A 25,011-nucleotide genomic window follows, 5' to 3' on the forward strand; every position below is an offset into this window, starting at 1 on the left:
CTTTAGGGCACGAGTTATAGTTACTTGAAGTAACTATAACTGTTGAATTTCAGTGGTTTGTTTGTTTAAAAAGGTATGCTTTAACTGATATTTTCATCTAACTATAACGCCCCTTTATACAAGAACAATCGGTCACTGACAGAACTAGGGAAGTTAATTTATGCACACATCTCCTCCTTGAAACGAGAGATGCCTCAAGCCCTCTGGTGATTCATTTGAGGGCTTTTCACAAGGCAGTTTCTGCATTGTATGCTACCACAATGCACCATGAATTCTAGAATTTAAGGAAAGAAATAATGTTATGTGCCTCATTCCTTGGTGCTAGGCACACAGGCTTCTATCCTCCCTTTCCATAGTTTGTAACCTCTACACCGCTGCCAGGGATCTTAGCATTGCAACAGATACATGATTTTTTGCTGAAAAGGCCCCACTCCTACTAGGTGGAGTGTCTCAGGATGCAGTCAAAAGACCCACACTTATCTAAAGTTACTAACATCAATCCTGCATGTCCAGTCATGGTTGGCCCTAAAAGGAAAAGATGCAATCCTTCCTGCATAGCACCTTCAGGCATCATTGCAAGGTCTAGGGTACCAATTCCCAGTGGCACAATTTCACCAGAAGTGATAACTCCAAGTGGATTTATGCCACCTGCATTTGTAATTATCCAAGCTGTAAATTCTGCGCCAGGAAACATTAGACCTGTGTGTGAGGCTGCACGGTCAGGGGCTGTGGGCAGATAAGCAGCAGAGCCCCAGGAAACCCATGCAGCAGCAGTAAGGGAGCAGAAAATGCTCTCCTCAGACTGGATGAAGCCCTACCCATCTACCCCACACCAGCCCTTTTCCAAACACTTTCCAGCCCACAAAGCAGACTGAAATGTAGTCTCTTCCCTGGAATGGGTTAAAACCACATGGTAAAGAGCCTGGTATCTCTGGTCTGTATGAATTTTCCTTATTCCGGCGTGAAACTGGCAGATTTTGTTGTGGGGATACCCAAGTGCTTGAATTCCAAACTCATAAATCCTTTCCACAATCAAGCATATTTTTTTGGGCGACGGCCTCTCTACGTTCAAAGCAGCAACAACACCCCTCATCATAGAAGGGAGGAGGAAGGGTGGTTCAACTTAAGGTGATCTTAAGTGGCACACTGCAACAATTGGACTGTGTCACAAAGTGCAGAGCCAGTAAGTGCCTGGAATTGGATCACTAGTCAAAGTTATGCCAGATCATCCTCAACCTTAAAACACCAGGTGCTTTATAAATACTTATGTCCAGTGGATTTGGCATTCAGTTCATGCACCAATGCATTTCAGAATGTTCCTTCACCAGGGCACCATTAGCTGCAATATTTAGTGTGCACTGGCCATGGAACGTGCAGAGTGTGGCCTGTGCACCACGATTAGGGTATGAAATCTGGAAGGGGTTGGGGGACAGGAGAGCAGCACACCTTAAGAGACCTTTATGGGTTCCGGAGTAGCATGCAACTCGCCAAAAAAATGCTTTGACGCCTCGTCAGGGCTAGTAAGTGCTATATAAATTACAATTCAATATAATGTTTTGATCAAACCAAAGTGTGCTCTTACACAGCGTGGTGCACATCAGAGGATTTCTACTGAAGGTGAACCCAAATGGCTCTCCTACAACTCTCTACTGGTCTTCGAGATGGGCAAGATGGAAAGGAGATTCGAGATTAACTATGGTGAATCTGTATTGGCAATATATTCGAAATTCCCACCCTGTGACTACAACTACATTCCACTCCTTTGCTTTCCCCTCCATTTCACTGGCATGGAGGCTGTGAGCTAACCCCTTATCCCATGGCACCAAACACAAACCAACGCAGGACACTAACAAGCAGCTAAATACTATTAAAAGTGCAATTAGACATGGTACCGAAGGCTTCCACTGCATAAAACTGGTTAAAATGGTCCACATGGATACATCCAATGCAGAAGGTGAAGGTACTTGCACATGTATGTGGAGAGGTGCTTTATTCATGTTAGTGCCAACGATGTGTAGTATTAAATTGATCTCTTGTTGTGCCACCTCTCACCTTATGATTGCAAAACTTTAATTGACATTATTTATAATTCCATTTTAGTAATACAATTGAGTTAAAATACAATCAATACAAATATAAAACATGATTTAAAACGTATCTAAACAGATTACAGTGCATTAATAGTGAGTGTAATATATAGTACATGCGAAAATGCAACGGAAAAGCCACCATTATTGTGGCAAATACATTCCTGGATTAATCTGGGTCCTACAGTTAAAATCTAAATCATGCTTCCCATGCATATCTATTTATAATTCCCACATACAAGGTTAATTTTACAATTAACTGATCTCCATTCACACCCATTCCTGTGGCTTCAGTTTCCAAAATCTGTTGCATCTCAAAATAACACAGTGTGAGATGCTAACACTGGATGCAGCAAATGCATACATCACAAAACTCAATTTACAGTGAAAAAAGTGGGTCCAAACCATGTTAATTGTACCAGTAGCGTGCCATTTTGAACTAGTACTTTTGCAATGTTTTCACCAATCTCAGACTAAGATTTGGATCAATCAACTGGTGCAAAATGCCATGTTTGCATTAGTCAGTGTAGTATTGGTGTTATGTAAAATGCATTGTGTCACTTATAGAATCTCAAGTTTAGAACAAGGTGTTACATTCTATGTTCCACTTAAAAATGTGAGATCATGGAATGTTACGTCAATTCTTGTCGCGTACCTGGAGCTGTTCATGACTACTGGGGGTGATGGATAAAGACATTACTTTTGGATCTATGCTGTCCTCATCTTTGACGAAATTGCTACAGTCAGTCAACGCAAATGCTGTTTTTGCTCTGATCATGCGTGCCCGTGGTACATAAAACTGACCAATAATTTTGCAAAACTACCGAAATCCAGTGCAACATTGATGTGCCTATGCAGTCTCTATAAATTTCATTTGCATTTTTTTTTTTTGTTAAATCCTTTTCGGGCGGTTTTTTCTTGCGTTCAATCTACAAACTATTCTGCCATACATAACTTAAGCCAAGTCTTGTTATTTATATGTATCCACAGAGTTATTGAGCTGGAGATAGAACAAGCCATATTCATTTGTTAGTTCTTTTTGGCTATGCATTGCACAACACGTCCAAAAACAGTTTCAATGCACCACAGTGCTTAATCGTTCCATTCACTGCATTTTAAAAGATTTTAAATCGCTGTTACCATATCGAATAAAAACCCCAAACACTTCTCCATTTTATGAACGATTCGAAGGGGGCTAGACTCCTAAAAGAACACTGCATCACAATGCAGTGAGCGCTCACAAACCAGCTACCTCTTTTATCACTCGTTGATTTTACGTTTTTCTTTAACACTGTACTGAAATCCGCTGCCTTTTGCCTACGACCGCACTATAAAAATGACGCATACATAAATACATACATATACAAATAAAATACAGTCTTAGAAAATAGCCTAATCCTTTAACTTCGAACTTGAACATTTTGAAACATTAAAACAGTTTATTTATAAAGAGCATATGATTCGAGCTACCCCCTTTATCCTAACCCCTTTTTCAATTGTTATGTCGACAATGGCTTACCTCCATCGTGTGTGTTTTGCCTGAAGAGGTCTGTCCATAGGCGAAAATGGTTCCATTGTAGCCGTCCAGAACATCTACAAAAGAGAATGAGCACATAACATCAAGGACATGTTAACACACCGCGGTCCCTACATAAACACAATGAAACGAACACTTCTGCAAATTATATATTTATGATATTTACAGAAAATACATGTTGCTGTCCGTGTATGGCGAAGAGCGACTCCATTGGAAGGGGAGAATCTTAGGACTGCATTACCATAATTAGCTAAGGGAAAATACTGGACAAATTAGTAGAAATAAGTCTTTACTGGCAGCCCTGGTGCCACACTGCTATCCGCTCGTTGGCCACCTCCAAACTGTTTTCTCCCTGGTTACAGGTGGAACATGGAAGCTTGTGACGTCCAGGTTTGACGTCACAATCTTCAGCACCAACGCTACTGTGCGGCCTCAAACCCACACGTCAAAAGCCAGCGGGAGGTCACGAGAGGCCTTGTCAGCACGTCACATCCGGAGTAAGGGTTAAAGAAGGTCTTTAAGGCCCAGCACTCAAGGGGCTGCTTCGTTCTTTGGGGACCTCGGAGGTGCTGGTTTCACCGAGTGCCTTTGGCGACTGTTCGTCTGTATTTATTAAGGGAAAACTAACAAGTAACCGTTCATTTTTATGCCACTGTGGTGCAACATTTAGTGCACGCACCTTGTGTATACTATGGCATTCCAAAGTATGTTCTTTGGCACTGCTGCAACAACGTTTGAAGGGCCTTCTTGGTGGCATTTGCTCAACCATTAGTATTTTAGGATATTACCCAATAAATATTTTAACATGCATGTCTTTCTCCAAGAAGCAACTGCAGAAGACTGCCACATCTCCTATGCATTCCCTGCAAAAAGCAATACCTTTTTTCTAGGCACTAGTAAAGGCAATTTGGCAGGCTTCTATGTGATGGACCACATTCGCGTATGCAACACACAAACTGCTTTTATGAGTGCCTGTATATTCATGTATCGGCACATTAAAGCCAGACCTATTGGTTTCATCAATGGTTGTTCTATCAGATTACCAAATGCCAGATGTTGGTGCTGACTGGTCAGAAGAGTTTCTGATGTTAAAGAGGTGCATCCATGCTTGACAATCCATGATAACACTGACAGTGCTTCAGTCCTATTAAGACACATCAGAGTCTAAATAGAGAAAACAGAAAGGGCCCCCTTCTATTCCCTTTTCCATTTGAGAATAGCATTACAGGGCATCTGATCGATCTGCAACGGTGTTCAGTGACTTTCCTGTATGTCCAGAGATCTCATTTTTTTCTGCTTGAGATCCACACCCCAGGAATCAGTCGCTATCCACAGTGACAGTTTGTTCAAGGGAGCCTAATGCTTAATTATCATTTTCATTGTATTATGTTGTTCTGTGTTATGACTAACTCGCTCAATTGTAAGATGCTTTTAACTTCTCAAAGAGTTAAACGTTCAAGGCGGACATCTGCTGTGGCCAAATGTTCTTGAGCTCTAACCCTAGTAATTGAAATTAGTCCTCCATCCTCCTGTCAAACTGAGTACCACTACCTTGGTTTATTTAAAAAATAAAACTGTTATTTGTGTTGTTCAGGGTTGGACTGGGGCAGGAAATAGGACTGTGCACCAAATTAAAGTGCCCCCATTAGAATCTGATAACTAAAAAAAGTTAGATTGAAAGATTTGACTGCATCGGATTGCTTACCATCCCTACATTGGCTATCTATGTGAAAAAGAGCAAGTTTCAAACTCTTATGCCATGCTTTCAAGGCCCTGCATAATACAGGTCAGGAGATCCTGTAGGCCAAGGTGAAGTTTTGTAAACCTACTCAGGATGTGAGGATGGAATTTAGCTCTGAACAGAGCCAAATGAGTACGGAAAGTCAGGGCAGGTGGAAGATTGTTTTCTTCTTTGGCCGCAGCCCAGTGGAACTTTTTACCCCTGGACATCCACCTCACCGACAACTATCTCCGCTTCAGGAAGAAACTAAAAACATGGCCCTTCCCAGCATAATATTCTTTGGGTCTAACTCAGAATGATTCTTTCTGGGGTTAGGATAGGTGCCATGACATGATCAGCACCATGACATCCCCAAGGGGATAAGTGTTGGACTTTATGGTCCGTAGAAAAAATAAATAGAGTGCACTATTCTGTCTACTCTTAAAATGTTCAAAACCTTCCTTTGATGTCAGGAGTTGGTAGCCCATCCTAGAGGTGTGGTTACCTATGGGCTAGATGCCCAAATGAAAACTGGTTTGGCCACTGGTTTCCCCTCTCAGTTTCCGCTGCCAACCTGTCTACCAGAACAAGGGGCAGCCCTAAATGAGTGTGATCGCAATTTGCCCACCAAAGGTGTATTCACTTTTCAAGCTAGCTGTTGCACTTGGCCCTTTTTGCAGGGTCATCCCTGAGATTTTTGCCTTCCTCCTGTATTTTGTCTGACCTGTTGTTGGTGGTTTTATGACTCTGGGCACTTTACCAATGCTAATCAGTGCTAAAGTGCAAATGCGGTCTACTGTAAATTGATGGAATGGATTAGTGACTCCATGATTGGCTTATTTCATTTACTTGTTAGACCCTAGTACAGTGCACCATGTGTGCCCTGGGCCTGTAAATCAAATGCTGCTGGTGAGCTTGCAGCACTGGTTGTGCCACCCACAGAAGCAGCTTGTAAAATGTGGTTCAGGCCTGCCATTGCACAGCCTGTGTGCAGCCTGGGGCTGCCATGTCGACTTGGCAAGTGCACACACTTGCCAGTCCCTAAACCTTTCCTTTTCTACATATTAGTCACCCCTAAGGTAGGCCTATGGGCAGGGTGCATTGTGTGTAAAAGGTAGGACATGCCCTGGTGTGTGTGGCATGTCCTGATAGTGAATTACAGCCAATTTCATTTTAAACTATTGCAAGGCTATCTGTCCCCATAGGTCAGAATGGGAAGTTTGATTGTAATACCTTATAATCCCAACTGACCCAGGGAACATGGTGGAAAAACGAATTTAGTATGCCCAAACTCAGAATGAGAAAATACATCTTTTAGTGAAGATGGTTTTAACATTCTGTGTTTGAAAATACCACTTTTAGAAAGTAGGTCCTTTCTGGCCTAACTATCCAGCCTGCCTCTGCTAGCTTGTGCATTGCGTGTCTGGGTTTGTGAGTAACAGGGACTGGGGGACTCCAGGAGACAGTGTGAATCAGCACTAGGCTGAATAGACCTATCTGCAGTGGGAGTGGCGGGAGGAGTAGCACCTGGGCCTGAATAGGGCTGTGCCTGCCTTTCACAATGCTGGCTCCACCTCCTGTGGTGTGTCTGATGACCCTGGCCTACACTGACAAAGGAAGAGTTTGTGCACTGGCAGAATGCACCCAGAGCTGGTTTGGACTAGGACCCTCTGCCTTCAGAGAACAAAGAGAATAGTAGTATACATATTGGGGCCCAGAACTTTAGATCACTTCTGGGAATCAAGACGACCCTTTGCTGAGGAGAAGAACCGTGGAACTGAAGGAGGAGACTGCCCCTAAACTGTGTGTTGTTGGAGTTGGCCTGCAGTGGTTGCTTCATTGCCAAAGAAAGGAGAAAAGGACTGAGTGTGCTTTCTTCATCTTGAGGCAGATCTCCAAGGGCTTGAACTTGAGCTTGAATCCTGCCTGAAGTTTCAGGGATACAAGACTTCGCCCCTTCTGCTTGCCTGCATCTAGAACTGCGGTTTTAGCTGCTCCAGAAGGAAACTGCAATATCGATGCCAGCGAGCGACGCCATCTTCTGCACCGAAGGCATGAGCGCTGCTCCTACTTGCTCCGTAGACCCGCCGCTGGCCGCCGTGCCACCTCGAAGCCAGCGAGCGACGTGGTTTCGGTGCCATTGTGACATCACCTCCCTGACGCAGTAAGGCAGCGTCGTCTCACCTTCCCTTGGGTCGTAAGGAACCAACGCCGCGCAGCACCAACGAAGCCGCACCTCCCAGATGCCGTGAGCTGTCTTTGTTTTTCATTGCTTTTGCAAGGTACTGTTCTTTGGGGGTCTGTTTGACTCCGGGCCCGACGCCGCGCACCTCGCTGTCGGCGCCGTACTTTGGGTATTCTCCAGTCACGACCTCGTGATAACTCACGTTGGAGTTATTTGTTGCTAGAGACTGATCTTAAGTGAATAACCTATTTTTAAGCATATCTTGAGTACAATATTGTGGATTTTTGTTGTTTGAGTCTTGTGTTAAGTTTATATAAAAATACTTCTTTTTATAACACAACCTGTGTGGCGTCCATTTCTAGTGTTGTCACTGTATTACTGTATGTGTTCACAAATGCTTTACACACTGCCTCTGAGATAAACCTGTCTGCTGGTGCCAAGCTACCAAGAGGGTGAGCAGGGGTTATTTTAGTAGTGTATCCACCTTCCCCTGACTAGAAGTAAGGGTCCCTATTTGGACAAAGGTGCATACCATTGCCAACTAGAGACCCCCAGTTTCTAACACTAGCCTTTTAGCCCAACACCCTGTGTGGCTTCCTGCAAGGGGGAGTTAACACCTCCCTTCGAAGCAGGCCACTATTGTTCTGGAGCCTGGGAGTTATTCATATGATTCCCCAGGAGGACAGATACTCTCTTGTGACCAGCAACTGTGTGAGGCCACTGGAGAAACTGGGCAACAGAGGGGGGGCTTTCTAAAAGTTGCCTTTCCTTTAAAAGGGACATTAAATTTGACTTAGTCATCAAGTTAGGTTTAATGCAAAGATTAATTTGATGCCTTGAAGTACCCATTTTAATTGGCCCAATCAGATATTATCCAGAATGAGAGGTCAGCCAGTAACTCTGTGTCAGCCAATAGGGCTACTAACGTTTCCATAGTAAAAACGACAATTTGCAAGTTTTGCTGTTAGGACAGATTAAAAGTGTATGTCATACTTAATAGTATACAGCTCCCTGCCTTAGGGCCCTACAGGCCTTCCTAAGGAGACATATATATTATTAAGGGAAGTGGGGGGCTTTGCCATTGGTTTAAATGACAAAGTGAAACTAGCAGTTTAAAACTCCTCTTCAAGACCACAGTGGAAGGCTGGCCGCCATTTTGTACATTGTCACACACAGGGTGGCACCATCAGTGCTGCAGCCCTGGATGGACTCCTACTTACATTGCCCTGGGTACCCTTGGTGTCATATACTAGGTACTTATAAGTCAGCTTATGCCAATTGGGGGTGGCAAATTCAACAAACACTTTGTAAAGGTTTAGAACACTGCCACTAAGGTCTGGTTAGCAGGCCTCAGTGCACTCAGTGTCGAAAAACCAGCAGCATCAGTCTAAAGCTTTGGGGGTGAGTATGCAAAGAGGCATCCCTTTCCTTGCAACAATCCTCCTATTTACCCCTTACCTACCCTGCCTGCCCCGGCCTTCAACTCCTTGAATGTTTACTTCCAAGCGCATTTTTAAACGATGTTTCATGACCTAGGGGTAATCCAAAACAAGAAAGAACAAAGGCTTTTTAAGACAGGTCCAGCATACGTAGCCCGGTCACAAATCTAAAAATACAAAGGTATGCTGTTCCTCAAAAGGCTTTTAATGATATAAGAGATGTATGAGTCTGCAAGGTCAGGAGGAGATTCCTCCTTAAGGAAAAAGACCCTCACACTTCCGGCAGACTAGCTGTCATATTTCGGCAGCGTGTGGCCCAGATGTCATGTTTCATCATTAGGTCTGCTCCGAATCGGGGCGGCGCTGCAATCCCCGATCGGCGACCTTTGTGGCGCCTTTTAGTGGAGATCTTTATTCCTTTAACTGTCGGTAGGTGAAGTGCAGGTGAGAGCCCTAAAGTGAAGTGTGTGTTGGAGAAAGTGTGTTAAAAATAAGTAGTGGAGATCCTTAGTAACAGAGTTTAATGAGGGAGGTCCCACTCTTAATTAAAAATAATAATGTGCGTAATCCTACAGTAAAGGTGTCTGTTTTATGCTATAGTGATTAATGGTCAACATGTTTCTTGCATAGGTTGATGTAACCGCAATTCAGGGCTTTCAAATCAAAACAGTAAGTTTTCATTCAACAACGTTCTGCATGGTTAAACTTTACCATAATTAACTGCAGATCTAAACCGCATTGACACATAAGGACATACAGTGAAAGAAGCCATATGATGTTCATCCTTAATACCAGTAAGATGCTTGTAGCTTCCTTATTTCTTATATGCCCTTGTCACATACTATGTTATAGCATGATCAATATCCTACATTGCAATATGGGCATCATTTATTTAATTACAATTTCTATAAAGCGGCGATTGCCATCATACAATACATTTGGGGCTGCAAGCACACACAGGGAATAAGGGAACAAGGATATACACTATACTAAAGATATTGGACGTGCTGGTAGAACTCAGCCAGGTTCAGTAATTCTCAATGTGCAATATTCTTCAATGGCAGTTCCTGACACACTACGAGTCAATGTAAGCTGCACCAGGGGAATGGATAGCTGTCAGGTTTAATAAACGTGTAATTCGTGTTTTCTTTTCACCCAGGTACTTCAGGTAAAAGAACAAATGGTGAACTGGAGTTTCCAGAGATGTTTGATCACGTTCACAAGCCCAATCCCTAGGCCATTTTTCACCAATTACAGGACCAAAATTTTCAAGGCAAATTGAATCTTCTATGTCTTTGTGCCTCATTGTCTGGTTCCAGGTGAGTCATTTTCCCCAGATAAGATTTCCAGCCTTCGTGACCCTTTCTCTGGACAGGACTGTACGCAAGATTGTCCTTTCCAATATGATTAAGGTACTCTAACATCTTTCTTTCTCAGAAAGAGTCACTATATAATGGACTGACATAGATAAGGAGGGTATCCAAATCTTCCACAAAGACGAAATGGGCAGGAGACATGCCACATTCCTAATATAGAAGACCAACCTTGATCACTACTTAGATTCTAGAGATAGAAGACATTTCAGAGATGCAGCAGGTACAGATGGACCATCCTGGTAGACAAAGTGATCTAGAAGAAATGTAAAGTATACTTGACCCAGGCCAACTCATTGCAAATAATACCTGGTTGTATGGTCCATGAAACCATCAAGAATCTGGAGAAATCATATTTCTCAAACGAGTGAGGACATAAATGAGGGCTAGCTTCTAAATCCTATACTAAAGGAATCCAGGGTACTACATAATCTGCCAAAATAAATGCCCTTTAATATGTCTTTTTCATGTCACACTGCAGCTGAAGCGAACAGCTAGATATTTAAGTTCAGATACATTATAAATTCTATGAAACTCTTCATCATCCCCTACCTAGCCATTGGAGGCATCTATCAGCTGGCGACAGGCTAGTCAAAGTACTGTTGTGTGATGGCACACTACTAAAGCATCACTGGCTCCCATTTACCCTTACGCACAATTCATAATCTTCGAGCTGTGGAAAATTCCTTCAAGAATGAAAGAAAAGAAACAACATCCAAACAGGTCTTTTATCGGAGGTCAGGTTCCCAGGTGTTTAAAGTCTTCCAGCATGTGGAGTGTACGCATTAAACTGTTTACTTGTGATCTTATTCTGTTTTTGTCGAATTTACTCAGTCATTCTATCATCTTAAGTTTTGTCTAGGTGGATGTGGAATAAGGGGGTTCTTATTTTTGCACATCCTGTTTTTACGGAATGGTTAGACATTAAGAAGTGTGGTTTGCTTTGCAAAATATTTTTTTTAACTTTGTGGTGCACAGGTATGCTAGAGCAAATTATTTTCTTCCTGCTATTTTACAATGTGGGATAATCCTGTTAGCTACCCACTAGAATGGGGTTATTGCTCTTCTCCCCATCCATAAATTACATCATTGGCTCACTAGACATGTTCCTCAGTTTTACTGCCTTAAATAATTTTTGGGGACGTGGAAGGTTTGTGAAGGGCTGGTGATGGCCAAGTAGCCGTGTTTGGTTAGTTGTGAGCCCTGCTTATTGATTAGTTTGATGGTATGAAGTCTGATATATGGCAAACCAAGTAGTTTCAAAATAATATGCTGGAACACTTAGGAACGTATATTTTATGTAACATGTGGATATTGAGTTGGATGCCCACCTCCCTACTTGTTATAATTTTAGATCGTGCCTTAGTTTTTCTTGGGGTATGGCATACAATTGTTCATAGTTGGAGTTGTAGCTCACAGTGCTTCCATTACTACTCATTTCAATAGTCACTGCCAAAACTAAACCTAGACCGTACTAAATCTGAAACATGTACGGACTCTGCATTCTTGGCAAGATCCTTTTCACAAGTAAGGATAAACAAAAATGCTGGGGTACATACGAGGTATCCTCTGCCTGGAGCCTATGGTTTCGGAAGGTGACGAGATGACCCACACCCTACTAAAACAATTGTACACCTGCAAGTCAGGGTGGTGGTTGCCAAGGTACTCTCCTTGTACAACAATGTGAGGTTGGTTGGTGTTCTGGAAATATCAGAGGGTCCGAGCACAGAATGGGTCTTGGAGGATTGGCTCCTCTGAGGTCTTAGGTGCCAAGGCATCGAAGATACTCACAGTTGAGAGGGTCCACAGGATCCTGGACAAGTTGCTGGTGTCGGGGGCACATCCTAGGTCAATAGTGGCTTGGCTGTTTATATTCTGCATCTTTGACAATAACCCATAAGTGGCACGAGCCCACGGCCCCTGGCAGAGTGGGGGGCCTCAGTGAACATATACCCGGACTACATCAATGCTGTAAATAGGCAACAAGAAACTTTCCAGCAGGTGAAACATCACCTTTGGACATTGAACTCAAAGTACACCCTGTTCTTTCCGGCCAAATTGCTTGCTCCTGGGAAAATGTTGTATCCCTTAATGCAGAAAACATACTGTTGTACTTAGCAGACCCGAAACACACTGTCCCCAGGGTGCTGGAAATCCTTGAGGAATTTGGCTCCTTCTCAGGGCTTAGAATCAATTGGCCAACGTCTAATACATTCCCACTGTCAAGAGAGGAAAAGGGACTGGGCCTGGCACTACCCACCAGTGTGGCAGCCTAGAGGTTTCAAATACCGTGGTATTTTCATCAGGAAAGACCGAGACCTATTTTTCATGGAAAACCTGGGGAAATTCTTTGATTCCTACAAAATAGAGGTGGGATGATTAAAGAAACTACCACTTTCTCCTATGGGCAAAGCTACCCTCTACAAAATTATCTATCTGCCAAATGTCCTCTTAGTTCTTCAGAATACCCCATTTAAGGTCCCTGAAGGTGACCTGTTGTAGAAGGGTGGGTCACCGAGGATTGGCTGCATGTCCCTCACCAGATGATATGGCATAAAGCAAACAATGCTCTGGACTGGAAGGGCAAACCGGCGGGAGAAACCCCACTCTGGGCCTCCAAGACACTGAAAGGACTATGAAACAGAGGGCCATGGAAAATGGAACTTGCTGGGAATCTTAAAGGAGGGTATCTGGTGAGGAAACAAGATAAAACCATTATCTACACTGCAGGAGCTGTATGGCAGCCTGTACTGACATTACCAGTGGAAAATATCACCCACAGCCCCATGCGAAGGTCCTACAGGCAGCTCTAGATGAGTCCCCCCTAGAATTTAGGGTCTTGGAAGTACCCCTGACAGCCCTGATGCATCCCGAATATATTCCAATCAGTCAATCAACAGTGGATTTATATAGTGCAATAAATCACCCGAGAGGGTATCCAGGCGCTTGAGGGTCATGATGGTTCAGGTGACTCAATCGAACAGCCAGCTCTCAAGTGCTTTCCATAAATCCAGTAGAGGCGGAGGTCCATAGATTAAGCGGTAGGTTATGCCAGGTTTTCGTGGTAAGGTAGGAGGAGTGTCCTCCACTGTTGATGCAAGGGCAGTGGGTGAGTTAGAGGAAGGCGTAGTGTAGTTGTTTGGTAGGATGGTGGAAGTTCAGGTGGTAATTGATGTAGGCTGGAGCTTGGTTGTGCAATGCTTTGTAGGCATGGATCATCAGCTTGAATTGGCATCTCATCTTATGAGGGAGCCAGTGGAGTTTGAGGTGGGAGGTGATGTGGGTCATTCTGGGTAGGTAAAGGAGGAGTCTGGTGGCAGAGTTCAGTATGGTCTGGAGTTATTGCAGAAGGTGGGTGTGGTGATCCCAGTGTAGAGTGCACTGTCATAATCTAATTGGCTGGTGATGAGGGCCTGACTGATGGTACATCCGGTGCTCAGGGGGAGCCATTTGAAGACCTTTCATTAAATGCTAAGTGTGAAAAAGCAGGCAGAGGAGACTGTATTCATCTTGGACTTAATGGCCGGTTTGCTGTCCAGGATTAAGCCAAGGTTTCTGGTGTGACTGGTCGGTTTGAGTGATGGTCCTAGTCCAAAGAGCCAACAGGAGTCATTCCAAGGGATGGTGTTATTACCAAAGATCAGCACTTCTGTTTTGTTCGTGTTGAGCTTCAGGCAGTTGTCCTTCATCCAGTTGGCGACGCTCTTCATGCACCTGTGGAAGTTGGTTCTTGTGTTGGTGGGATCTTCTGAGCGGATTGTCATCTACGTACAATATGTTTAGTCCATGGGATCGGACTAGGTCGGTCAAAGGGGCCATGTAAGTATTGAAGAGGGTGGGGCTGTGGGAGGATCCTTGAGGGATACCACAGATTATTTCCTTATGTGCGGAGGTGAATGGAGGTAGCCAGACATTCTGTGTTCTTCCGGTGAGGAAGGAGGCGATCCACTTGAGGGTGTTACCTTGGATACCTGTGATGCAGATGCCTGATCAGGTTGTGATGAGATATGGTGTCGAATGCTGCTGCAGTCGAGGAGGGCTCTGATGTCATCGATGGCCGCAATCAAGGCAGCTTCAGTGGTGTGGTTGGTGTGGAACCTGGATAAGGAGGTGTCTAGGAGAAGTTTCTTCTCCAGATATTTCATGAGTTGTTGGTTGATGGCTTTTTACAGGACTTTGGTGGGGAAGGGGAGAAGGGAGATGGGGCGGTAGTTCTGGAGTTTGCTCGGGTTGGCCGATGGTTTCTTGAGGAGTGGTTTGACTTCTGCATGTTTCCGGTCTTTGGGAAAGGTGCCCATGGTGAGTAAGGAGTTGAAAGACTGGTGAGCTTGCTGCTGGTCCTGCGGCTTCCAAGGTTGAAAATGTGATTTGAGCAGGGGTCAGTGGGGGCTATTGAGTGAAAAGAGTACACAATTGGGGTGGTGTCCTGGAGGGTGAGCTGGTCCCATGCAGTTAGTCGGTGGTCCGGGTTGGTTTCGGTGAGTTCATGAAGGTGAAGGAATTTTGAGGGCTTGGGTTCAAAGTTCTTATAGATTGTGGTGATCTTGTTGTGGAAATAGTTAGAACGTCTATAGATAGTTCTTGGAAGGGGGATGATTCTGTTGTCTGTGGCTGAGGGGTTGGCAAGCTCTCCGATGATATTGAAGAGCTCTTTTCTGTGTTTGGAGCTGGACTCCAGGTCGGCTAAAGCTTTCCACTATGTCTCTCTCAGTAGCTGGTGGTATAGGTTGAGGGATGCCTTGAAGGTGGTTTTGTCCTTGCTTGTGGGCCATCTTCTTTCCAGTTGCTAGCAAAGGCATTTCCTCAACTCCTTGGTATACCATCTTGCCTGCTTGTTGGATCTTCTAGGTCTGTTGGTCTTTATGGGAGCGATGATGTCAGCTCAGTTGGTGATTCAAGAGTTGAAGTTTTTGACAGCTTGGTCCAGGTTTGATGCAGTGTTGGGGAATGATGTGTTGAGGGCATCAGCCGATTGCTCCAACTACGATGGGGTGGGGGATCTGTGCGGCTCAGCTGTGAAGGTACAGGACTTCTAGCTGTTAAAGTGTATGATTTAGTGGTTGGTCCGGGTGAGTTAGGTGACATGGCTATACTGGACCCTGTTGCTGGAGGTTTAGATCGGGCTAGCATGTGTCCTACAATGTAGGTGGGGTTGGTGACGAGTTGGGTGAGTCCGATGTTATTCATGCTGTTGAGGAGGCTGGTGGTGTTGAGGTGGAAAATTCAAATCTTCAAGAAAGATCTATTCTTTGGAATCAATGGCGGGAGGGGCAATGAAGTCAGGGATGATGGTGCAGGAGCTGGGGCAGAGTGCAGGTGGTCTGTAGGGGATTTGTTCCAAGTTCTGGATGGTGTCTTCTGTCTCGGTGGTACCGTGGATGTTTTCTTTGTAGACGATGGCAATCCCTTCTCTAGGATTGTTATGTCTCCACATTAACAGCCTCCCCTCAGCCAGCCTGTGGACAGCCTCAGGGAAAAATGGGAGGAAGATTTAGGCAGACTTGAGGATGACAGTTGGGGGGCAGCATGCAGATACTCCTGGGAGGTAGCCATAAGGGCCGGTTTCAGTTAATTCAGCTGAAACCACTTCATAGGGCCTACTTCATGAGGATGAGATTGTTTTTCATGGGGCGAGCCAAAACAGACCTCTGACCGGCTGCAGACAGAAACAAACACTTGTACAACTATTTGGGGTTGTCCCAAGTTACAGACATACTAGGGGGGAAAAAGTCAATGGTTGTCAATAGTCCTGGAATTCACGCTGGAGCGTACCCCTCAGTTGATAACCCTGGACATTTTGGAAGAACAAACTTTGGACCGATATTTCCTGCTCTTTTGTAACACCACCCTGATTGTGGCGAGACGTGACCTGATTAGACTACGGGGGGACTCTGCATGTCTGGAGACCTATTTGCACTGGTGCATGCGGTCAGAAAAACTAGTGTATCAGGCACAAGGTTGCCTAAAGAAGTTTGAGAAACATGGGGTTTGTAGCAGAAAGCAGAGGAAGCGGCCTCCTAGGGTGAAGCTTAGACAAGTGCCTTGGGTTGGCGCATAAAACAGGAAGAAATATGACAGAATCGGGCTTTGTGTGTGCACATATGTTTACTCGAGTCAAAATCTAGCCCACTAGGGAGTAGGGTGTTGTCTCTGTTAGTGGACTTTAATGTAGCCTGCTCGCTATGGTTCACACTATTGTTTATGGACTGGTGGCTGCTTTTCCACACATTTGTTTTAAAAATCAATAAAGATATTTAAAAAAAACTTTGTAAAAGCTGGAACTTAAAAACTTTTTTACAACTTTATGCCTGGAGAACCAAGGGAGACCGGGATTGCTGTCAAAGCCGCACCCATCGACATCAAATGTCCGGTCAGCCTCAGCTTGCTGGTTTACCCCGATGAAGGAGCACTGACTTCCAGAAAAGGTTTTAAGTCTAAACGTAGAGGGTTTCATTGGGATCGATGCAGAGCACCATCCCATCGACACTGAAGCCTACCCACATTTCCCCCAGTCATGGATTTCGCTTATTCTGAGCATTTCCACCTTCCTCGATGATTGCACTAGGACCCCGTTCTTCAGCAATCTGCCATCACCAAGCCCAGATCCTGCTTACCGCTTCCCCCACCAACAACTCATTGACAACCACATTTTCTCCATAAACATTTCTCATCCGGAAGGTAAACTTTACTCTGAGATGAACCTGGTCCCTGAATCTAACCTGCGCTACTTCGCAATAGGCCGTAACTTTTGACTTTGATCTGGCCTAGTGTGACCAATAACCGCAGTTGGCTCGAAAGCTTTTTAGAGCTATTTTTAATTCTAACTTTCAAAATTCATATATTTTGGGATTTTTGTCATTTTGGCGTCATTTTATCTGTAAAATATTCTCTATTGTTCTAAATTGGTGTGGAATTTTTCTTGTGTTGAGTTCTCACTCTATGGCTGTTTGAGTGCTGCATACATAATTTGCACATTGCCCCCAAGTTAAACCTGACTGCTTTGTGCAAAGCTTCCAGAAGGTTAAGCACAGGTTTATTTAATGACTTTAGTAGTTCACCCTGATGAGGTTTAGGACTATTATTTGAGGTGGGCATTTCAATATTGTCAACTTTCATGATTTGCCTCAAAGCATATGCATCACAAGTCATCATAATGTCTTACCATTTAAAATATTTTTTCACAAAGACAAGACAATTAAGTAGAAACTAGTGGGAGTGACTACTAAACAAACTTCCCATGATGCACCCCAAGGTAAGCTCCTGAACACACACATGAATTAACTGGTGAGTGTACTGCTTACAGAATCTAACACATCTTACTGTTGGATCTTGAAAGGTGCAGAGATGGAGGGGAGCAATGCGGTCTGTGAGTCCAAGAGTGTCAGTAGTAATCCTGCAGAGTGAGGCATGAGATGGCACTGGTGCTGAAACCAACATTAGTCATGAATTGGGGATGGTAGAGCCACTGACATGTTGAGTGTCAAACAACCAATGACAGTTTGATGTGTTCATCCTGTCCCTTATATCCAAGTAATGGAAAAGCTGAGCAGCAAAGACCAGAAGAGGGATATAATATCCCCTGTGTTGGACTTGGCCCTTTCTGTAGGGTCATCCCCAGACGTTTTGCCTTCCTCCTCCTATTTTTGCTGAATTCGTTTTTGTTGCCACTGATACCTAGGTCAAAAGTGCTTGTGCTCGCTCCTTAAAAATGGTAGAACTGGCTCATACCCAATTGGCAAATTTACTTGTAAGTCCATAGTAAAGTGGCAATAACTGGGCCCAGGGCCTGTAAATTGAATGCTACTAGTGGGCCTGCAGCATGGATTGTGCCACACATTTAAATAATACTTTAAACATGTCACAGACCTGCCATTGCAGTCTGCTTGTGTGCAGTTTTAAACTGCAATTTTGACCTGGAAAAATAAACGTTTTGCCAGGCCCAAATCTTCCTCTTTAATACATATAGGTACGCCTAAGGTAAGCCCAGGACAGGCCCATGGGCAGGGTATTTACAAAGTTGGAAATGTACTTTTAGGTTTGACATGTCCTGGTAGTGAAAAAGCCTTACATTTGTTTTTCACTATTGCAAGGCCTACCTCTCGCATTTGATAACATTGGAGTTACCTTATTACATTTAATAAGCTGTAATTTCCAAATGGAAGCAGTAATCAGTTCATGTTTAGTGTCTTTGGAATTGTAATTTAAAATCCTAACTTATGGTGATTTTAAATTAAAATGTTGAAAGTGACACTTTTAGAATGTTGGCGTTTTCCTGCTGTAGCCATTTGGTGCCAGCAGCCTGTCCCCGGGGCACATGATTGGGTACAGTTGGGCTTTGTGTATTCCTCCTAGACAGACACACACAATAGGGGGCTTAGGTAGGCCTGATTGGCTATCACTGGCAGGATGGGAGGGAAGAGCTGGACATAGCCCCACTTAGGCCTGAATAGGCTGTGTCCTGCCTCCACACAAAGGGCTGCATACCCCTCCCCCTGTAGTTATTCTGGAGCCAGGGTGAGGAAGGAAGGTCACCTGTGCACTTCAAAAACATGCCTCTATAAGCTTCTCCCAACTTCAAAGGCACAACTGGGTATAAATAATGGAACCCAGACACCAACTTTTCAGTACACTGGCAGGATGAAGGACTGTTGTGCTGCTAAAAGGAATGCCACTCTGCTGGACTACTGCTCTGAAAGACTGCTGCTCTGAAGGACTGCTGCCCTGCTGTGCTGATCTGCTGCCCTCTTGCCTTGATGAGAAGGACTGGACCTATACCTCTCAACCCAGGCCCCCTAGAGTGACTCCAAGAGCAAGTCGACTGGCCTCTTGATTAGAAGCCTCAGGGACACAGCTGGCTTCCAAGAACTTTGAACCCAGCACCTGGACTCTGCCATCTGTGAGTACTGCCCTTCTAAGTGGTGCCACTCCAGTCCTGGAACATTGGAAGTGGGACTGAAGGTGCTCTGCCAAGCCCAGCTGTGGTCCCCATCGGAACCACGTGAAGCAGCATAAAGCCTTTCTGAACAGCAATCAGCTTCGACGGAATCGGCACCGAGTTACGCAAATCCTCCCCACACAGCTGCCAGCTCCATCAGAACCAGCGCAAAGTGATATAAAGCTCCACCAAGCTTTGCCGCGCAGCTCACCGGAACCAAATCAAAGCCCTGCAAAGCCTCACTGCACAGCTTCATTGGAACTGACAATGGACGACTTGAAGTATTGCAGAGCAACGCCTCACAGACCCCGCACTAGGATTAGACCTAAGTGGGTCCCTGTAGCCTGCCCGCACTCCATCGTGGTCATCTTCAACATTTAATTTTGTGTCGGTCCGGCGTGACCAGATAATCACAGTTGGTGCTTTGTGGCGCTATTTTTAATCAAACCATTGAAATTGCATATCCCTGGTTCTACAGATTGGATTTTTATTATATTAATCTTGTTTATTTATTACGAATTGTTCTATTTTTCAAAATTGGTGTGGGATCCTTTTTGTTTGGTGTTTTTTTAATTTATTACTGTTTGAAGTGTTGCACAAATACTTTCACATCTGCCTGCTCTTTGCCAATCTACCAGAGGGTTAAGAACATGTTAATTTAGGGTTGGCCTGGTTCACACCCCAGTCAACAAACAACCCAATTTCACACCCTGTAATAAGGAAGAGTAAGGAACATGAAGTACCCAAATGGAGGTTGCTGAGATAGAGCACCATGATGCGGGGCCAGGATTCTTCCCGTGCGTTCTTAGACATGCGAAACGCACAGTTCAACCGAGTGGCCATCTTACAAGTGGTCCGCCCAGATCAGTACATATAGGAAAAGACTGATGAACTGAGAGACTATCGAGAATGATGAGTGGATAAATGGCAAGTGGAGAAAGTAACTATAGGCCTTTCAGAAATCCCCAAATACAAGTGCTCGGGGAGCAGAGGAGCAACATTACTCTCTAAAGGAAAAGTAGAAGCAGATCCACTAGAATGAAAAGACTACTACCCTCCCCATGTTGTTACTATTAGCAGTGACATGTACACCAGCTATAAAAGGATACTTCCTGGGTCCACCATCAGCGAATCCCATGGCACACCAAGAACCTGAGATGGCGACAAAAAAAGACACTATCCTGACCAGCTCAGAAACTCAAAGACATCAGCATCAGAGTGATTTAAGAGCTAGTCCACTAAACCTGTAAGCTGAGCTTGGACTTCAGTATACTGACTTAACTCCTCCCCTTTTCACCCACCCTCAAAGAAACAAGAGAAATCTATGACTAACTACACTAACTACAATCATTGTCTGCCGGGAAAACTGCAGCTTCCTTCATGACCAGGGCTGTGAAGAAAGAGAAAAGACGACACCTACTGGTCCTGTTTTACATTAAAATGAGAGCAATCAGTCTATGACTCACTGAAGAACTCTGGCCTGGATATCTGAGGTCAGCGTGCTTTAGAAAGAGATGAGAGGCTCTCTCCAATTACCGGACAGCAGCAGTCACTACAAGATGGGTGAACAGAGAGGAAGCAGGAAGGGTAAAGGCCCCTGCCCACAGAAGACACTAATGAGGCTGAAATCACAAAGGCAAGGTAAAAATAGAGATAGCATTCTTTAAGGCACCGGCACCTGAATCTCAAGGCCCAGCAGAAGACCAGAAGCAGTAGAAAGAAGAAAAGATGAGAAGGGGTCTAATGAAGGCTTTATGGATTAAAATGTTGGCGTTGGCAACTTAAAATCATATTTAAGTAGAGCATTTAAATAAACTAAAAGGGATGTGCAGTTTACTCGCCTACCAAAAAAATTGTTTTTAAATCAGTTTAAATAAATGATACCAGACAAACTTCATGGAAATGGTCATGGTGGAAGCAGTAGCTGGAAAATACATATACAAAACTGAGGACCTTGAACTTTTGCCCAGAAGAGAGAATGGATGAATTACATTTCTGACAGAAGGTTCCAATTAAGTGATATTGATGGCTCTGAATTGCCCTGCACTGCAGTTATGAGCCCAAGCCGCTGTGGGTGGGTGATTAAAAGTAATTAAGGCCCTGCAGCACATCCCAGCAACGCTATTAGCCCTCTCCTTCCGAATGGGAATAACTCACCATGGCCAAGGGTCACACTGCCCATCTCATCTGTTCTAGCAGCAGTTGTCTCATCAGAAGCTGCTTTCTGACACTTAGTGCCAGTCCCTTCCTTTCCTTCTTAAAGAGGGGGCGGGGTGATTTAATCCCAAATGCTGCGTACCTTTAGTAAAATAAACAAACATTAGGGCTTGTTTATTGTTTCTATGGTGCAGCGATATGCAGAGACGTTTTAAGGCGTGGGCAAAGTAGGCTTTGGCCCAGGGCCCCAGCCTTTCAGGGGGCCCCTGATAGAACCAGCTGTATCCTGCAGAGAATTGCCCGAATAGCCTTGGATATTTCTTAAACAGATTGTTTTAAATACTGTTTTTCCCTTTAATTTACTTTTAATGTGGGGGCTGTGTGAGAGTCCAGTACAGACATTTTGCAGGTAAATGTTGTATTTATGTTTCATGCAACATCCATAAAAAGTTTCTTTTAGATCAAAACAGGGCCTCGCATATGAGAAATTGGAGGGTGGCATAGAGATTATTTGCACTAATATTTGTGAACAATATGGAAAATACACATCACTATCCCTGAAACTGACATGTAAACCACATGTACAATTTGGACAAGTATTCCTGTGTACTGTCAGGGACCTGGCCAAAGAAGGCACGAAAGAGCTGAAATTGGATCATAAATTCAAAGTTGTTCCGAAATGGGGCCCCCAAAATACGTTTGGCCAAGGACCCCCAAATCCTTAAAATGCCCCTGGTGATATGGACTTACATTGTACTTTTGCCAATGAAGGGGAGGGGCCAGAACAAGTGGCAGCAAGGTCGGTTTCTCAACTGAGGGATGGTGCAGGAGCCAGAGAAGCCGTTTAAGGCGCAACTTGTGATGGGGTTTGTTACAAGCAGAGACTGTGGGGCATGGCAGGCCTGAGAAACAAGGAGCTGGCAGCATCAGAACACTCTCTTTACAATGCTTGAGCTGTAGCTATAGCCCTCAAAGGGAACATTCTGATTGGCTGTCAAGCTTCCGAAGTTCACCCATGGCGCTAATTGAAATTATATAGACACAGGCATCAAGGACTAGTTTAAACTCCTCATAAAATGGAAAACTGAGACAATGACACTAGGTTGGCCACCTCACTCCTGTCATTACACACACTGTTTCCATTCCAGGGCTTTAGCATGGCAACCTAGTGCAATCTGGGCGTGGTAGTGCTGGTCTGCTTCCAATGAGGTAATTAGAATTATAGCAATGCTTTTTGGGTCAAATGACCAGAACCTGTGATGTCATGTGGTGTTAGCCTCCCCAGTTGAAAAAAACAGGGTGCATTAGGAGGACACAATGAAAGAAGACATACTAATCAAGCTACATGATTTCTGGGTGAAAACAATTCCATTGCATCAGCTAATAAGCCCACGATAAAACTGTTTCAATATCTAGCAACCATAAACAATCCTGCAAAATAGAATAAGAGATAAAAAGCCAAAGCTGGTTGAAGTGAACTGGCAGAAAACCTGCCCCCTTAAACATCACTGAAACTATCGAGAGTCTAGAATGATTCACCATCCACGAGACACAGCGCACAGAGAGGGCTGTCAACAAGGTTGGCAGGAATACCTTTTTAATTTTCAAGCCTATTCTCAAGTCACAACCTCCCTAATTATTTTGCCTTTTACAATTACATATTTTGCCTTCATCATGAACATTTTATGCCTTTCAGTTTAGGTACTGTCAAAATCCACATGAACTCCAATTCATCCAAAACTTTGGTTGAGGCCAGAATATTGAAGTTGGGTTCACCTAGAACTACCCCAGCCTCTAAGCCAACCTTGCATCCATCCAGTCCTATATGGCAAGTGTCATTTTCTGCAGGCAGTGGCATGCTTTGTCAGCAGGGTTAAGTGATTTGATCAAGTGTACTGCCCCAAGTTAAAGTACATCCCTTTCTCAGAACACTGACAACAAATGCAGTTCTTCACAGACATGCCACTAGTCAATAGCAGATCTGTGCAGAGTAAAGGCATCAGCAAATTGAAACATTTTGTTTGAAAAGCATTTAGTTGTAAATTTGTGGTTTTAAAAGTAACCTTTAATGTGAAACAATTTGTTTACAGAAAAAACCCTCAAACTGAAATTTGAATTGTGACCCAAACAATACATTTCCTTTGCAAAGGCTCGGCTCTACTGCTAGCAATTTGAATGCTAGAGCTAAAATAGGAATTATACATAGTTGGTCTATGGTGAAGACAAAGTAAAGGTCAAAGCCGAATTTATGGCCAGGTTGCAGTAATCAAAAATAAAGGAAAAGCAATTTTGTTTCCAAATGTAGTTACCTGCATTTTTTCATGTTAACTATAAAATACAAAAGGTAAATATTAAATGCATTTTTAAACAAAAGATTTCCAATTAGTGATCTACACCTAAGGTGGAGTCCTGTGGCTATGCCTTTGAATGTATATAGCATTCTCCAAGTTGGTAGATTGATAAATTCAATGGCCTGAGGATCCATGGTACAGCACCTGATGTTGGAAAAGAAAGCAGTTGCAGCAGTTCCCCCAAAGGAGGGACGAAGTGTACCCACTTCTATTTTTCTGGTGCAAAAGCTTTCCTGCTGATAAAAAGGACCTCTTGGATCGGTCCATCAGTGACAATTCCTACCTTCTTACACTAGTTCCCTCATTTTGTAAAACCATGGAAGAAACAGTGGTGAAGCAGCTCTCAATCAATTTAGCAGAGACTGACATTTTAGGTCCTCTTTAGCTTGGCTTCCATCCAGGAAGAGGTACAGAAAGTGCTCTGGCTATCGCCGATGTGCTGCGGACTATCTAGAATGAAGGAGGACATGGCAGGTGTAGTACTATTGGCTATTGTCTGACACAATTGATGTGTTAATCCCATCATGCTCCTAGTAATATTGAGAGAAGTATACATCATGAGTTGATTGGGGTGTGACTTACACTTTTTCTTAAAGGCCAATCTCAGTTTCTTACTCTTCCCTCCCTAATTTTCCAACATGTTCAGATTGAAGTGTGGGGTCCAACAGGGACAACTCATGTCCCCCATGATGTTTCATATTTATGTTACAGCTCTGCCACAACTCCTGAGGTCTTTTGGATGTCAATCTGTAATTGTGCACCTAAACCATCTTGACCTAGTATCACAAACACTGTAATAATTCTCATTGAGTTACTGTGTTTTCTTAATTGCCTGCTGTTAGCTTTCCTTTATCGCTAACAGAAAGTGTGATGCTCCTACAGCTCATTCAAAAAATGCTGATAACTGCATGGCTGCGTGCTGTGTAGGCAGATATATTATTTGTTTATATTAATAGATAAGGCTATAGAAGATCGATCCTTACTCTATCAGTTTGTTGTTTACTAAAATGGAGGCTTAATGTCAACATGTGGATAGAGCAGACATATTTTGAGACAATTTAGTACTACTGCAAGACTAAACTAGTGACTCCAAAGCCTGGATTCAGTTTGAGAACATGAGATAAAATCAGTGGTTAAATAGTAAATAGCCCCCAGGGTTCGACCATTGATTAGGAGAGGTCTTCGTGCTAGAATTATCACCAGAGGTCACACCAGATGCCGAGCCAG

General features: G+C 43.9%; 1 protein-coding gene across 1 annotated transcript in view; it reads right to left on the bottom strand.

Moving 5' to 3' along the window:
* Window positions 1-25,011, bottom strand: part of KIF5C (kinesin family member 5C) — a 532,213-nt gene that overhangs the window by 364,825 nt on the left and 142,377 nt on the right. Inside the window, exon 3 of the mRNA XM_085645609.1 lies at window positions 3,607-3,680. Within this exon, the coding sequence (XP_085501735.1) occupies window positions 3,607-3,680 (74 nt within the window). The remainder of the gene's footprint in view (window positions 1-3,606; window positions 3,681-25,011) is intronic.

Source organism: Triturus cristatus, chromosome 3_1 (assembly GCF_964204655.1).
Source record: "Triturus cristatus chromosome 3_1, aTriCri1.1, whole genome shotgun sequence".
Lineage (NCBI taxonomy): Eukaryota > Metazoa > Chordata > Amphibia > Caudata > Salamandridae > Triturus > Triturus cristatus.